Source organism: Anoplolepis gracilipes, chromosome 8, assembly GCF_047496725.1.
Source record: "Anoplolepis gracilipes chromosome 8, ASM4749672v1, whole genome shotgun sequence".
Lineage (NCBI taxonomy): Eukaryota > Metazoa > Arthropoda > Insecta > Hymenoptera > Formicidae > Anoplolepis > Anoplolepis gracilipes.
The window spans coordinates 11,642,167-11,657,500 of record NC_132977.1 but is presented as its reverse complement, the minus strand read 5'-3'; the positions used below and the strand labels follow the sequence as shown (position 1 = coordinate 11,657,500).

At 39.7% G+C, this 15,334-nt stretch overlaps 1 protein-coding gene across 3 annotated transcripts in view; it reads left to right on the top strand.

The window, feature by feature from the left end:
• Positions 1–13,914, top strand: part of LOC140668315 (uncharacterized) — a 14,627-nt gene extending 713 nt beyond the window's left edge. Inside the window, exons 1-6 of one of the 3 annotated variants that reach the window (XR_012047159.1) lie at positions 1–707; positions 1,095–1,813; positions 5,231–6,712; positions 7,269–7,737; positions 8,937–9,050; positions 9,426–13,914. The exon at positions 1–707 is cut by the window's left edge and continues 713 nt beyond it. Coding sequence is in view for 2 of the 3 variants with exons in the window: in XM_072897225.1 (XP_072753326.1) it covers positions 1,648–1,813; positions 5,231–6,712; positions 7,269–7,711 (2,091 nt within the window). In the remaining variant the exon portion in view is untranslated. Of the gene's footprint in view, positions 708–1,094; positions 1,814–5,230; positions 6,713–7,268; positions 7,738–8,936 lie in introns of all 3 variants that reach the window. The other 2 variants (XM_072897225.1, XM_072897227.1) reach the window with 2 other exon arrangements.
• Positions 13,915–15,334: the final 1,420 nt, after the last annotated feature.

Sequence of the window (15,334 nt, the reverse complement as noted above, 5' to 3'; positions counted from 1 at the left end):
AGGATAGAATATCCGTTTTTTATGATTCAAGAGAAAGGGCGCGCGCGCTGAGTAATTCAGAGGACCAACTCCTTATAGAGAGACTCAACTATTCATCGTATGGAATAGAAATCGTTACGTTTATCGAACTATAGTCCCTTTATTAAAGGGAGCAAGAGCGGAGCGTTGGCTAGAGTGATCTCGAAAATTTCGCCGTCGCGGAAAGAGCCTGATTTGATCAACAGAATAAACGAAGAATTCGCCTTTTAATCGCATCGCAATTTCGAAAAGTCAATTCAAAGAGTTGCCATCATCATCTAGAAATCCATCCCGTCGTTCTTAATCAATTTACAAAAATATTGGTGGTCGCGGGGAGATCTAGATTGTCACGATGAGAATGTTGTCGTGGAAACACGCGTGTCCCAGGGCAGTGACGTCATCGGGAATCGGCGGGACGAGATACTACCTGGAGCAGCCGGGCGAGTGAAACGTTTGATTCCCCCAGAGCGACGGAAACCTCGGCGCACCAGCGTTTCCGGCGACGCATGCCCTGCCGGAGGAAACGTGGGACATAAGAAAGAGATAAACCAGAGAGGGATATGGATGCAAGAAGGCGCGCGTAAACAAGAACCGACCATACACAGGCATGAGACCCTGAGACCGGCGTCGTAGAAAATGTAACTCGTCCACCCGTGAATATATACAACGAAAGCAATACTACAAACAAGGTAATCTCGAGGAACAAAGCAAAGGCAAGCCGCACACACACACACCCATACACACACACACACACACACACACACAAGCATCTCGCCACTAACCACTTGTAATAATCTCGCACCCCCCAATCGACCTGAGAGACCGCGCAGAAACACACCGCGCCTTTCACCCCCGTTGGCGCGCGGACTCGATCGGCAGCTCCTCCCAGCTTTGCCTCACTTGAGAGATATTTTAATATGAATGCATATACACGCGTATAAAGACACCGTGATTGTACATACGCTCGCACACATTCATCCTTATATATATATATATATATATATATATAAATATATATATATATATATGTACATATATATATATATATATATATATATATATATACGTTTACACAGGAGTCCTATCAAGAATAATCGTGCAACGACGTCTAGGATTAAATAGTGATATATCGCCGGGCGAATTATCTGTCGAGCTGAGCGTTTTATTTTTCCTAAGGGAACACCGTCGTTTTCTCTCGCTCTCCTCCTTGCTACAGGAATTCCGTGCAAAAGGAACAATCCGAGTCTGTCACCGAGACGATTATGTTGCGTCTCGGGAGATGTGAGAGGAAGCGCGCGGATGGGACGAGTTGGAGCATCGATTGAGGGATCGATCCACGTCCCTGGAAGATCAAGTCCAACGTTTCTACGAGAACAATTAAACGGTGCAACCTGGTGCGAGGGGGAAACGCGATATTTTGAATCATCAGGGGGAAAACGTGTATATATATATATATATATATTCGCAATAAAGTACTCGCTTTGGCGAAGAAACGACGGAGGGAAAAGATACTCGAGAGAGAGAGAGAGAGAGAGAGAGTTGTTTACATAACGCGATTGTTTGGTGATCTTAAAACGATACACCGCGATATTAATCCCGGTGAGAAGTGCACGACGATCAGAGGCCAAGATGCCGCGTTGCTACATGGTAAAGAAGGCCCTGTGCAACAAGTACATAAGCAGCGTTGCCAGAGGATTCGAGAGCTGGGGACGCGGAAGGAGCACGCCATCGCCAACCACCATGCAGCTGCTCGTCTCGCCCACTGAGGGGCACGTCGCACCCCCTGTTGCACAAGGTACGCAGGCCGTATTTCTCCCGAGAATCGTTCCCTCATTGCGACAAATTTCTTTTTTTTTTTTTTTTTTTTGTCGCGGAGAATCTTATTGACCAATGTCAATCAAAATCGACCGTGTCAATTTTGATTGACATTGGTCAATAAGATTCTCACTCGAAAAATTGGCAAGAAACGTGGTATATTGTACTGTGTACAACACACAATAGAAAAAAAAGATATTGTTAAAAAGAAATTGGGAACCGAGCGCAGTAATTAAAACGCAAGATAATTATTTATGAAAAATGTTTATTGTTCCCAGCCTTTTTTTTAATTAATTAATTAATTAATGACCATCACGAAATTTATATGTTTTAACGATTGGAACCGATAAGACTTGTCGTATGATAATTTTTGGAGACATACGAAGGTACTTCAAGACGCAGGATATATTAATTTTATTCTCCGTATTTGATTATCTTAATAACGTTGAAAAATTTGTCGTCATAGTTGATTCACTCAAGATGAAAAAAAAAAACCGAAATATTTGACTTATATTTAATAATTCAAGATTTTTTTCTTTCACAAATAATTATGCTGCATCTTAATATTATTGCGTTTATTTGTATTATTTAATTATATTGGAGCCCTCACGTGTACTTATTTATTTATGGTTGTTAAAAAATTCCGTCTAGGCGTGACATGCATATCGGAATATATTTATATTAATATATATTATTAAATATTTTTTTTATATTTTATAATGTATCATTTTAATATATATTATATATTTATTATATAATATTGATATATTTTTCTCTCTCTTTAAAAAAATATTTATAAAGCGGTAACTTTTTTTTATTCTCCCGCGATTGTTTTAGTACTTTGGCGGTACTTTGTGAAATTCACTTGGACGCGTATAAACGCGCCGGCCCGGTTTGTATCGAATTATCAAGCGATAATGGCATACGCCGCTGCGCGCACCACGTAATTCCCGACAATGCGCGTTGCCTGGTCGCAACGAAACGACCTTAATTGTCCGTGGAATTCCCCGTGGCGTATTACTACTTGTACGGCACATCCGTAAACTCTCCTCGTGCGAAAATGGCATGCGAAACTTGCTTGAGACAGTAAATGCACTTACAAAGGCGACGCGCAGAATCATCCTAATGGCAACGCTCGTGTTGCAGCACATTCGTCGAGAGAGAGAGAGAGAGAGAGAGAGAGAGAGAGAGAGAGAGAGAGAGTTTCGACAGTAATTCGGAATTAGCTGAAATCGTTTTGCGTTCAAAGGGTACAACGGGTCTTTTATTGAAATTTTCCCCAACACGATTGCAAGATGGAAATAATTATATCGAGAAATTAATCGCGCGATGATGATACTATTATTAGAATATTGATATCTAAAATTACATGGAGAACTATAAAAATATATGTCGACTTTTTTTAAACAAGTAATTTTATTATATTGAGATCAAGACTTTCTCTCTGGTCTTCCTTATTTTTATTCCTCGCTTGAAGGAGGAATCGTACTTTAATTCGACATTTTTTCTCAAGTTAATACATTCGACATTTATATAAAACACGTTATTAATATATAAAGATAGGTATATATCTTTTTATAATCTCATATCTCTCTTTACAGTAGAATATCAATACCTGTATGACACCGGAATATATTTCCGCAAAACTTTTGCATGTTATCCTAGGTTGATATACGACACGAACGGGGAAACAGAGTATTACACGACGCGAGAAGGGGTAGGACACCTACGGATACGTTCGCATAATAATTCATAGCGACGTCGATCCGTTTGCAAACTCTTGGTGATCGCGATAGAAATTTATCTCGCCCGCGTAACGTACGAGAAACAAACAAACAGCCACGTGGAAATATTAAAACGGATCGGTCCCTGCCGATGACGGTGGTGGCGCAAGCAAGTCGCGGTTGCGACCTTTAAAACCGAAACGTGCACTTTCATAACCGAGTTAAACCGTGAAATTTTATATCCGCTCGCCCCGACCTTCTTGATTCCCTGCTGCCATCCCCTTTGACCTCATTTCTAACATATTTGCCGTCATAATCCCTCGCTACCTTTCTTTCCCCCTTTTCTCCACACACCCCCCCCCCCTCCCCTCTTGCACTGCCTCCGCAATCCGTATATTGTGCAACCCACATTTTCCTCCTCCTCCTTCACCCTCCCCGTAACCGTCTATCGCTGCACTTCCTGCTGCCATCATCAAGGTTCGACACTCTTTGCTATCGCGCCGGTAACGAGAATCGGATACTCTTCTTATCCCATTTAAAAGCCCGTGGCGTCGTTAAATCTCGATTAAAAAGTCAAACGGAAGCAAAGAAAGCGAGATTATACCCCCGCGGCGAACAGAGACGACTCGCAATAATATGACCCGATTTGAATCGATCAGCTTGCGTATACGTATATATATATATATATATATATATATTATATAGGGGAACGTGGGGTAGAACGGCCAACGTAAGCATTGAGCAAGTTTTCAACATATTAAAAAAAATAAATCAATCTTTTTTTTACTAAAAACTTTAGAATATCCACTATAAGAAAAAAACACAAGTTTATTATAAAATAATAGTTTAAATAGACGAGATTATTGATTTAGTAAAAGCCTAGATTTTCGTGATATACTTTTCATGGGAGGGGGGAGAGGGGGGAGGGGATATAATGGACTACCTCCAAAACTTGTTTATTTCATTAACATTGATGTCTAAAGCTTCTTAAAAGTTGTATATTATAATATGATATATAGAACATAAGAATATAGATTTGTATATTTTTCAATGATAACTATAAATTAATAAATAAAAACAATTCTCTTGTTATATAATAAATATTTTTCTCTTTAAAACATGGAAAAATATCCTTTAATGTAATAATTTTTGCTATTAATTTTGAAAGACAGCATCTATGTATATACTCTCTTTCTTTCTCTAGTATAAAAATAAAAAGTACAACATTTCGTGGACTAATATTTCATTAAGTCTCAAAACGTATCTATTTACTTTCGATCATACAAAAAATTATAGTTAATCAATATTTACATAGACACTGTATGAAATTAATAAAAAAAAAAGATCATTTTAAAACATATAAATGTATTTACGGTAATAAAAAATAGAACTTTATCATTGTTTACCTATGTAAATATATCGAAGAATTACAACTCAGTCGCGGAGAGCACAGCAAGTGCATTAAATAATTTATAACAACTTTCAACTAAAAATATTGCGACCACTTGCAACATATTTCATGACACGGTAGCATCTCTGTAAAAAAGATATCGACTCTGCACCATTGTATACCCTCGCGGTGCCGTTCTACCCCACGTTTCCCTCTTATACGTTCTCTCGCGCTGTAAACTGGAATTTTTACAAACAAATTTTAATCTCTATGATTCTCGCAGAGTGTCCCGACACGCAACCGACGGCTTCCGCCGTATCAGATGCCAGGACCTTAAAGGAGGACGCGTCGAACGACGCGGGCGCGAGTACGGCAACATCGTTATCATCATCATCATCATCATCATCATCGTCGTCGTCGTCGGCGTCATTAATTATCTCCTCGGATGCGGTATCCGCAACGGATTGCTCGATGACAATGCGAATGGAGACGACCACCGTGATCACCGTGACGCCATGCACCACGACGACGTCTCCGACGACTCCGTCGCCGGCAGAATCGATTGTCTCCCCCGTGGAGAAAACGACGACGACGACGACAACGACGACGACGACGACGACGACGACGACGACAACGACGATGACGACGACGATGACGACGACGACGGCGACGACGACGACGACGGTCGTTCCATCCTTACCTCCGCCGAGCGTGGTGCGAATGGCCTCTGGGAGACCTGAAACCGCGATGGCGACAACGTCCATCGCGATGCTCTACCATCCAACATCCACCGTCGGAGAAACGTCCTCCGCCGTCTCCGGCACGTCGACGACGCCCTATCACATAGAAGACGCTCCGGAACACTCGAGGACAGCCAACGATTTCAGGATACGACTCGCTCCCGCGTCCTGCGGCGTGCTTATGCCCACCCACGTGTCGTCCATGTTCAAGGATCGTTCGGCGGCGGAGACGGAGGCGGCGCACGATCTTCTCGAGCTGTCGCGATCGTTGCCACCACTGCCGCCGCCGAGCGTAGCCATAGGTCCTCAGAGCGTGATCGAGGCACCGGCGAGCGACGTTCAGGAGATGACGGTCTACCAACCGGCCGAGCAGCCGATTTATCAGGTGAACACGATCGACCTGGCCGGTTCAACCATCTACGGCCATCATCATCATCAGCAACAACCACAACAACAACAGCAGCAGCAGCAGCAGCAGCAACAACAGCCTGCCGCGGCCACTGGCATCATTTATGAGCCCAGCGCGACCATTGTACCACCCTCGGGCAGTGTCTTCATACCCTTATCACCGGTACAGGAGATTCTACTCACGTACAGCACGTCTACCATACCATGCACGTCGATCGTCGCTCAGCAGCCACAGAATCAACCTCCTCCACCGCCGCCGCAACAGCAACAACAACAACAACAACAACAGCAGCAGCAACAACAATCGCAACAGCAGCCGTTACAACAACAACAGATCGAGGCGACGCCGCCGTTGACGCCACCGACTTCCGAGTGTAGTAGTGACATCGAGAACAGCAACCCAAACTCGCAGCCGACGCAGAGGGACAAGGAAGTACAGACCATCACCGAGCAGACGGAAGGAGTAAAGCCGGCCAGTTATACGTACGACACGTTGCTCGTGTCGGATGGCAGGTCGAAGAACAAGAAGGCGCCTCCAGTGCAGAAGAGCCAGGAGGCCGAACCGATCGAGACACCCGAGACCTCCAAGACTGGTCGTTACATGTGCTGCGAGTGTGGTGAGTAGAATATATATAATAAATTGAATAAATCAAAATTAATCCCGCGACATATTCGACTGATCTTTATTGCTTTGATTCCTCTTTAGAATTGATTGATTTTCCTTTCGTTCGCGTCTTTATTTTAAAAGCTTATTTTAGACAAATATGTTAACGTTTACCTGTGTAATATAAATTTATTTGTCTCTAGTGTAGTTTCATACGTTTTTTTTTCAGTTGTATTTTGAATACTCTATTTCGCAAGGATATTTTATACAACATTTTTTTCACCAGTAAAACATGTTGAGAAGTATTTTTAAACTTGATGTAATATTTTTCAAAAATTAATTACATTATATATATATATATATATATATATTTTTAAAATAATTTCTCAACATCTATATTGCACATTACACTCACCTAACTTTTTTTTATAAGTTTGTAATATTAAATTATTAATTTTCGGGTCGACGAATATCACGGATATATAATGATCTCGAGATCCGAATTTAACGGACGTTGCGTGAATGTTCTCTCCAGTCACCCCGCGCCCTTTCTTCTCTCGATTCGTCAGGTAAACAATACGCGACCTCGTCGAATCTGTCGCGGCACAAGCAGACGCACCGCAGCATCGACTCGCAATCGGCCAAGAAGTGCATCCACTGCGGCAAGGCTTACGTCAGCATGCCCGCCCTGGCGATGCACGTGCTCACGCACAAGCTCACGCACAGCTGCGGCGTATGCGGCAAGATGTTCTCGCGGCCCTGGCTGCTGCAGGGTCATCTGCGCAGCCACACCGGCGAGAAGCCCTACGGATGCGCCCACTGCGGCAAGGCGTTCGCCGATCGCTCGAATCTGCGGGCGCACATGCAGACCCACTCGGCTGACAAGAACTACGAGTGCCCCAAGTGTCACAAGTCCTTCGCGCTCAAGTCTTATTTGAACAAGCATTTGGAGTCGGCGTGCCAGCGCGAGAACGAGAACGACAGCGGCTACGACGCCGACGCGCCGTCATAAGTCGAGGACACGGATGATGATTACAGGTAGGTAGGCGGGTAGGTGGGTTTTCCGCGTCCGCGGAATCAATTCTTTATCGTGATTTCTTTCTCGTTGGAAAAGAAACCGAGACGTGGAGCTCTTGGTCGTCTGCTTGTTGGAAAATTCCCAGCTTGCGCGCGTGTCGCCAGCAATATTGCGCTTTCACATTTCTCACGTGAGTTACGGGCGCTTTAATTTGCCGCGATCGATCGTGACTGTTGTTCTCATATTTAGACCTAATAGCGCGGTCGTGCTAACCGATCAATCCCGCAATTTGCAGCCGGTCATGCACGACGTAAACAGAAGATCGCAGTGACGTTATCCGGCGTTGACCGGCGATGTAGAAAGTGGGAATGCATAGTATACTACTAGCACAGATACACACCTTTGCATCCATTCATAGACCAAATGGACATAAAGGGAAGACGAACACACCCCCACGTTCATATATACACACACACACATATATATATATATATATATATGGGAAATCGCTGCAGGCCTCTCATCGCCGTGCGAATGCGATTGGGTTCGATTGTTTCGCATGGAATTCGAGTCAGCATCGTCGAGTCTACCATTGCGTTCAATAATGACAGCGAATCCTCGTGTTTCTTTTATCTTGGAGTTTAAAAAAAAAAAAAAAAAAAAATTCCACGTTTGTGCGCAAGAAGATTTAATATCGGAATTTTCAGGTATTTGTGATTTCAATGTATCGCGAGTTACAGGTGTTCTTTGTTAACCATCGGTACTTTTATTTACAAGCTATTTTTTTTTATTACATATATTTTTTCATCGTGCATCAATTCCACGCACCCTGACAGTGAGTAAAAATCCCGGATATATGGAAATTTCATTTTCATTTGTCGATTAATCAGCATCTCTCTCTCTCTCTATCTCTCTCTTTTTCTCACATCTTTTCTTTTTTCTTTTTATTTTTTTTTTTTTTTTTTTTTTTTAATAAAATTTTTTCACTCCTTTTCCTGAAAGGATATTATAGCGCGATTAAATGCGTTCTCGAGATCCGAGCGTCTCGGAATTTGTCGTAATGAGAACTCTGCTCTCCGCCAAGTCCGGAGAGATTGGATTGATTCGAATTGAAGAATACGTGAGAGGGTGACAGAGAGAGAGAGAGAGAGAGAGAGAGAGGGGGGGGGAGAAAGAAACAGCTTTCAATTAGTCGATAAGATGTTGCTCAAAATTGCAGAACGGGCTAATGACTTGCTGTCACCGTCGAGAGGAGCCTCGCTCTTTTGTGCATCGCAGACGACGATCAGACGTCGAATCTCCGGTAACGTCCAATTTCAACGGGTATCTCTCGGTAAGCGCAAAGTAATTCGATTTACTCGTCGGCTTTAAACGTCGCGGATGGGCGGGGCGGGGGAGGGGGGGGGGAGGGCGAGAAAAATCTCGGCGGCTGCTACTGTAGGAACGAGGACGAGAAGGTAATTGACATATCGCTGGATCTCGCGCTCGTCTCCTCCACTCGTGGAGAGGAAAGAAGTTTCTCTGAATATTTCACCCGCGCTTCCTCTCGTATCTCGGTTCTATTTTTGCCATCATTTTCTTGATTCTCTCCCCCCCTCCCCATCTCCTTGACAGCGGGAAATCGAGAGGAGAGCTTCGCGCGCGTTTTTTAACGAACACCAAATATCCTTGCTAACGAGAATCAATGAAACAGTCATTAATTTTTCAGCCATTGCCGACTACATTTTCCGATCAAGTCCCGCCTATAATAAACTTCAATTTCTCCCCAAATGGCCGTTATCTGAATAAAGTATTAGCATAATAAAAAAAGAAAAAGAAGAAGCTCATCTTTCCCCGATGGAGAGAAACTTCTTTTCCATCAGCGAGAAAATCTGTATTTTGATTCGCTAGTTATTTTTAGGCTGCCGCGTAAAGGATGCCTCGAACATAAAGCGATATCAATATTTCAATGTTTGGGCATCCTCTAGCGCCGAAGATCAATATGATAGCAGATACATCATCTCATTTCGCGAGTTCGCAAGAATCGACGAATCGAGATGCTCTCTCGGAAGCGATAAAATCGATCGCGAAAAAAATAGTGCAATAAGTTTCTTATGTAGTTTAAAGAAGCACTTTTTTCATTCCATCTTTGCTCGACGATAAAGATCCACTAGTTGTTCTTTTCTTTTTTTTTTTTAATGAGAAAATTTCTTTGAATTTTCTCAAATGAAAAATATCTCTATTAAAGAGACGTGGTCTCAAAACGTGCAATTAGAATTAGAATTAGAATCTGGTGACAAAGCTATCGCAAATTTTTTTTTTTTTTTTTTTTTTTTTTTTTTTTATAAAAGTATTTCGAGTATAACGATGGCACCTGACGGCGGATAACTTAAGGTCGTTTGCGCATTTAATGATGTACTCTTGCGCGATTTTTGCCGGGATCCTTAACGTAACGCACGCGCGGGTACTCGTGGAAAGTTTTCATCAACATTTCACGTAAACTGGACCACCTGTTGAATGCAGAAATGACCATTCGGTGGCAAAAGGGTCGGTCGTACTGCTACCCTGAATTATGGAACACATCATTTCCTCGGTTGTTAAAAGCACGAGCAATTGTAACGTTTCGTTCAAGTTTATCGATATTTTTTTTTCTTTTTCTTTTTTTTACATCCACGAAAGAGATACATTCCGGATTTCTCGGATTTCTCTTCAATTTCTACCATATGTGATATCATTTAGATATCCCAAGTAATTTTTATAAAATATTGAAATTATATCTCTTGTTTTAAATTTTTAATACCTGATGTGTCAAAGAGTTATTTTTTATTACTTTTTTTTTTAACGACTATACCTTTCTCATCTCGCACGTTTACATTATTACCAAAGTTCCTACGAACATAGTCTTTGATATACAATATTATCAATTTGTTTTTTATTATATATCTTGTTATTCTATACATTATTTATAGAAAACTTTAAGAAAGCAAATAATATTTACATTTTTTAATAATAATAGGAATTGTTGCTCAATTTATTTGCTTTATTTTATAAAGTCTCGAGATTCGCTGTATCTAGTCATATGATTACTTTTACGAGAGAAGAGAGAGAGAACGTGATTCCTATCTTTTAGCAATATAGTAAAAAAATCACGTATGTAGGATACATGACATACTGAAACTGAATATACTTGCAAAGAGATATTATATTATTCGAGAGATATTTTTGCGCTTCGAGCAAGAAGAATGAAAAGAGTGAGTCGCGTACGAGTGCGTTTTATAGACGATGCAATCCGCAACGTCATACTTAAGATATGACCAAAAAGAAGGAAAGAGAGGAGAAGCAGAAGGATGGAATTATAAGAAGAGAAGAAAAAGTACTTACGATCTAGTCAACAAGTTGCGCTTGAATTACATCCCTTTTATCTTAGTTGCCTAAGGCGGTCGCATGCATAAGCGAGAAGGAAAAGTGACGCTTATTTTCTCTCCTTGTATATTTTAAGCCCTTATTTTTTTTTTCCTCCCTCCCCCATATCCACGCGCACGTCCCTAAAGCATTTCTAATATAACTTAGACATATTTTGGTACGAAAAACTTTACGAGCGGTTGTAAGATAGCGGGAGGGATTGATCGAACTTAATTAATAAAATGTACACGGAACCGGCGTTGCACGCTTATCGTTAATGAGATTAGCGCCCAGTGAGCGAGAGAAAGAGAGTTTAGTTAGTACAAAAGTATCAACACCAAGTGCGGAGCGTAATAGACCTCGATCGCATTTTTCGTCGTAGAAATGCAGCGATAAAACGAGAAGACAAGTCGCCGTTTTTCCGGAGGTCTCCTATCTAACGATTCATTTTCCCTTCCTCTCGAGAACGCGACGGGCGGGTAACGTCGAGATGCACTGAAATGTAAAAATAAGATATGAGAAATATACGTGGAATAAAATTCACATTACTAATGCAATAATGAAACTGAAAGGAGCAACGAAATTAATACGCGGATGTGATAAAAAAGCGTAAAATATTGATTTGAGAAACATAAGTAATTTATTATCATTCTTAATAAAATGTCTATCGTGCATCAATATATCTATCGATGTATTTATTGTAGGTTGAATCATTTTTCTCCCCCCCCCCTTGCCCCCCCCCCCCAAGCAATGATAAAATGATGATGGAGAATTTTAAAGAAATTAAAATGTCTTTTTTAACACAACTTTTAATTCATCTATTTTTTTTTTTTTCTTTTTCTTTTTATCAAGACACATTTCGTCGACGTTGCTCGTATTTTGTTCTTATATTTCGTATCTCGGCTCGTATAAAGTCGTCTCGCAAGAAAGTAGATTAGTAGTCTTACGGGAAATCACGAAATGCACACGTAATTCTATAACTCGGCCACGTTTTTTCGTAATATTTGAGATTACTTATAGACACTCGTCTCTCTTGTACTCCGTATTACAATACTCGACAGTCAATCGAATCTATAATTAATAGAGTAACGGTAGTCAATAATAGGAAAAAGATGTAACGTGAAGGAGGATGATCCGCGAGACCGTACCAAGTTGAGTCCCAAGTGAGTTGCATCGAGGGTACGTGAACGTCGTGGCACAGTTTACAGTAGTTTTAGTATCGCAAGCAAGAAGGGTGACAAGAAGTGAAACGGTGTTCGTGGCACGATTTCGATGTACCACCATAAAGACACATATATTTGTGTCGATAATGAAAGAATTTTTTCATTGAAAATTTTCCAATAAAACCTGCGAGATAATTTATTCATTAAAAATAAATTTTCGCTTATAACCAAATAAGCCTATTGATTATCTATCTTCCATATGTTGGCGTGTGATTTGTCGGTGTTATTATTTTTTTCGTAAATATTAATAGATAAATAAAGTAAAACGCGCGCTGATTAAAAGATTAATAAAATTGTTCATTATCTTTGTGTTACAATATAAATAATAATTACAAAAAGAAATTTATCAATAGAAATATATATTTATTCGAACGAGTCTTGCTTTCTGTGAATTTAATCAAGCTATAAAACATAAACGAGAAGCCGTTCACGGAATCTTGCCACGAAATCGATATTTATCGGCACAAAACATTCAACAAGAGAATTAGGAGCAAGAAGAGAACATCCTGCAATAGATAGTGAATTGTCGGGAAGGTGAGATCGCAAAAGTCACAGAACTGATACTTGTAAGCGCGAGATAGATAGCGGGCACAGCCATTACTATTAAAAAAAAAAAAAAAAAAAAGCAAGAAAAATGCACAGATAATTTAAGCCAGGCTCTCCAGGACGATCATGCCTCATACGTTTCTCACGTCTGGGCAAATTTCTTCGTCCGTATTGCGCGTGTCGGGTCCGAATGAAAATAACAGTAACCTCGCAAATTGGGCGCATTCGTCTTGGAATTTTTTCATTTTATAAGACAAATTATATAGAGACGTCAGACGGATTAATCCTTATCCGAGCAACCTAAAGTTTTTACTAAAGCCATTTATACGTTTGAAAATATATAATATTGTATAAAATAAAAATGTATCCCTTGTTAATTTTTTATACACAATCTATATAAAATATTTTACACATCTCTCTCCATAAATATATTTATTTTCAAACGATGAAAAATAATAAAGTAAGTTCCTCTTATAAAGCTGGAAATTGGTTTTACAAATTTGATAAGGCGACGAGATTGCCCGGATAAGGATATTCATGCAACATTTTTTTTTTTCAATCTTACTGTATCATAAGATGAAGCAATTATTCGTGTCGTATTTATATCGATCTAATCCTTTACAGTCGAAACTTTTTTATGATAAGGCCATTTGTATTATATAAAATGTCAAGTCGAATGTAAAGAGAGGAGCATCCGATAGAGAAATAACATGCGAGCAACAATAATGTGCGAATGAAGGAAAAAAAAAAAAAAAAAAAAAAGAAAAAAAAAAAAAACATGAACCGAGCACCGGGTCACACGTTAATATAAAAACTCCCAATTAAAGAGGACCAAGTTGCTAAAACCGTTTCTATGCCACACGCGTGTGCGTGGGGCGAATTTAACAGTCGTCGTAGTATACATACATATATCGTCTTCGAGGTGATAAGAATCGTCAATATAAGCGATAGGAAGAATAAACTCACTCAACTAACTGAATGTTAATATATCGAACGTAAAAAGAGAACAACGAAAATGTGACAAGCATTGTACACGTAAATATAAAAATAATACTTAGGGGGGAGGGGGGAGGGGGGAGGGGGCCGGGGGACAAAAGGCATCCATTATATATATATATATATGTATATACATAGATGTATGTACATCAAATGTATGTGTATTAATCGACGGAAGCATACTGGAATCCGAGAATTTTTATCGTTTTTAATCTGATGACGACAACGTTTTTATATACATCCGAATAGATTAATATTATTATACTAGCTGCATTTATAGAGAAATAAGATAATAGCATCTCTTGCGCAATATTCTGGATAATAAAATGTGTCAAGCTGTTTGACTTTTATTGACTTTTATTGTTAGCCGCAAAGCGGCTATAATTTGATTTCTATTAAAATGGTTTTTACGTTTTTTTTTTTTTTTTTTTCCCCTCAAGTCTCAAGATTTCTGAAAATAATGCCGTAAACGTAATGAGACGAAAAGAATTTCAAGTATGATTCCGTCAATTAATATATTTCCTCAATTATTATAATTGATTCTGAATCTAATGAAGAGCGAAGCGAAGAGATGTCTCACAATAGTCAATGTGTTAAGAAAATACACGTGCGAAATTGCGCGTTTTGCGCACACATTCATGCATACACATGTACATGGACTTGCGGAGAAGCAGGCATGATCACCGCTAAACCTGGCTTTTCAAGAAACGGACGGAGAGAGAAAAGATAGAAAAAAAATGCATATAAGGAAACATAGGGTTTAGATTAGTGTGATACAAGGTACGACAAAGCAATAATTTAGTGATTGTATGATATACTTGATTAGCGAATTAGTGCTAAGTTAACGATACTTTCGAAATCTATAAATATTTACTCGATATAAATCGTATAGTTTTGTAGAAACGCTGGGAAGATTGCCATTTCAGAGTAAAACTGTCTTGGGATCAAAAATTTAGGAAAAAAAAAGAAAAAAAAAGAAAAAAATTGGTAGTTTGAAAGCGAATGGGCAGAGTCAGAGAGCCGCAATATATATATAATATAAACCCTATCACAGAAATCTGCGAGGATCTTTTTCTTTCGTATTGGCAAGAGACAAACTTTTATTGAGTAATTGAAAAAAAAAAAAAAAAAAAAAAAAATGGAAAACCAAACAATCAATCTTGTTTGCGTCTCTTTGAATAAATTTTGAATAACTATACTCGTTCGATTATATCGAAAAAAAAAAAAAAAACAAGATAGATACATCGCCTTTAAATTTCGATAATATGATGCAATGCTTCATAATTAGAAGGTAGGAGCTACCGTCTTGTACAGGTGCCAAATTTATGCATGCCGAAAGAAAAAGATTTGCGAAAAGAAGGAGAAAAAAGGAAACCGATTCACACCCGAACACGAATAATAATCCAGTGCAGAGCTGCTTGTATCGCTTACAGTCAATGGTTTATGACATTCGCTTATTCTCACATATTGC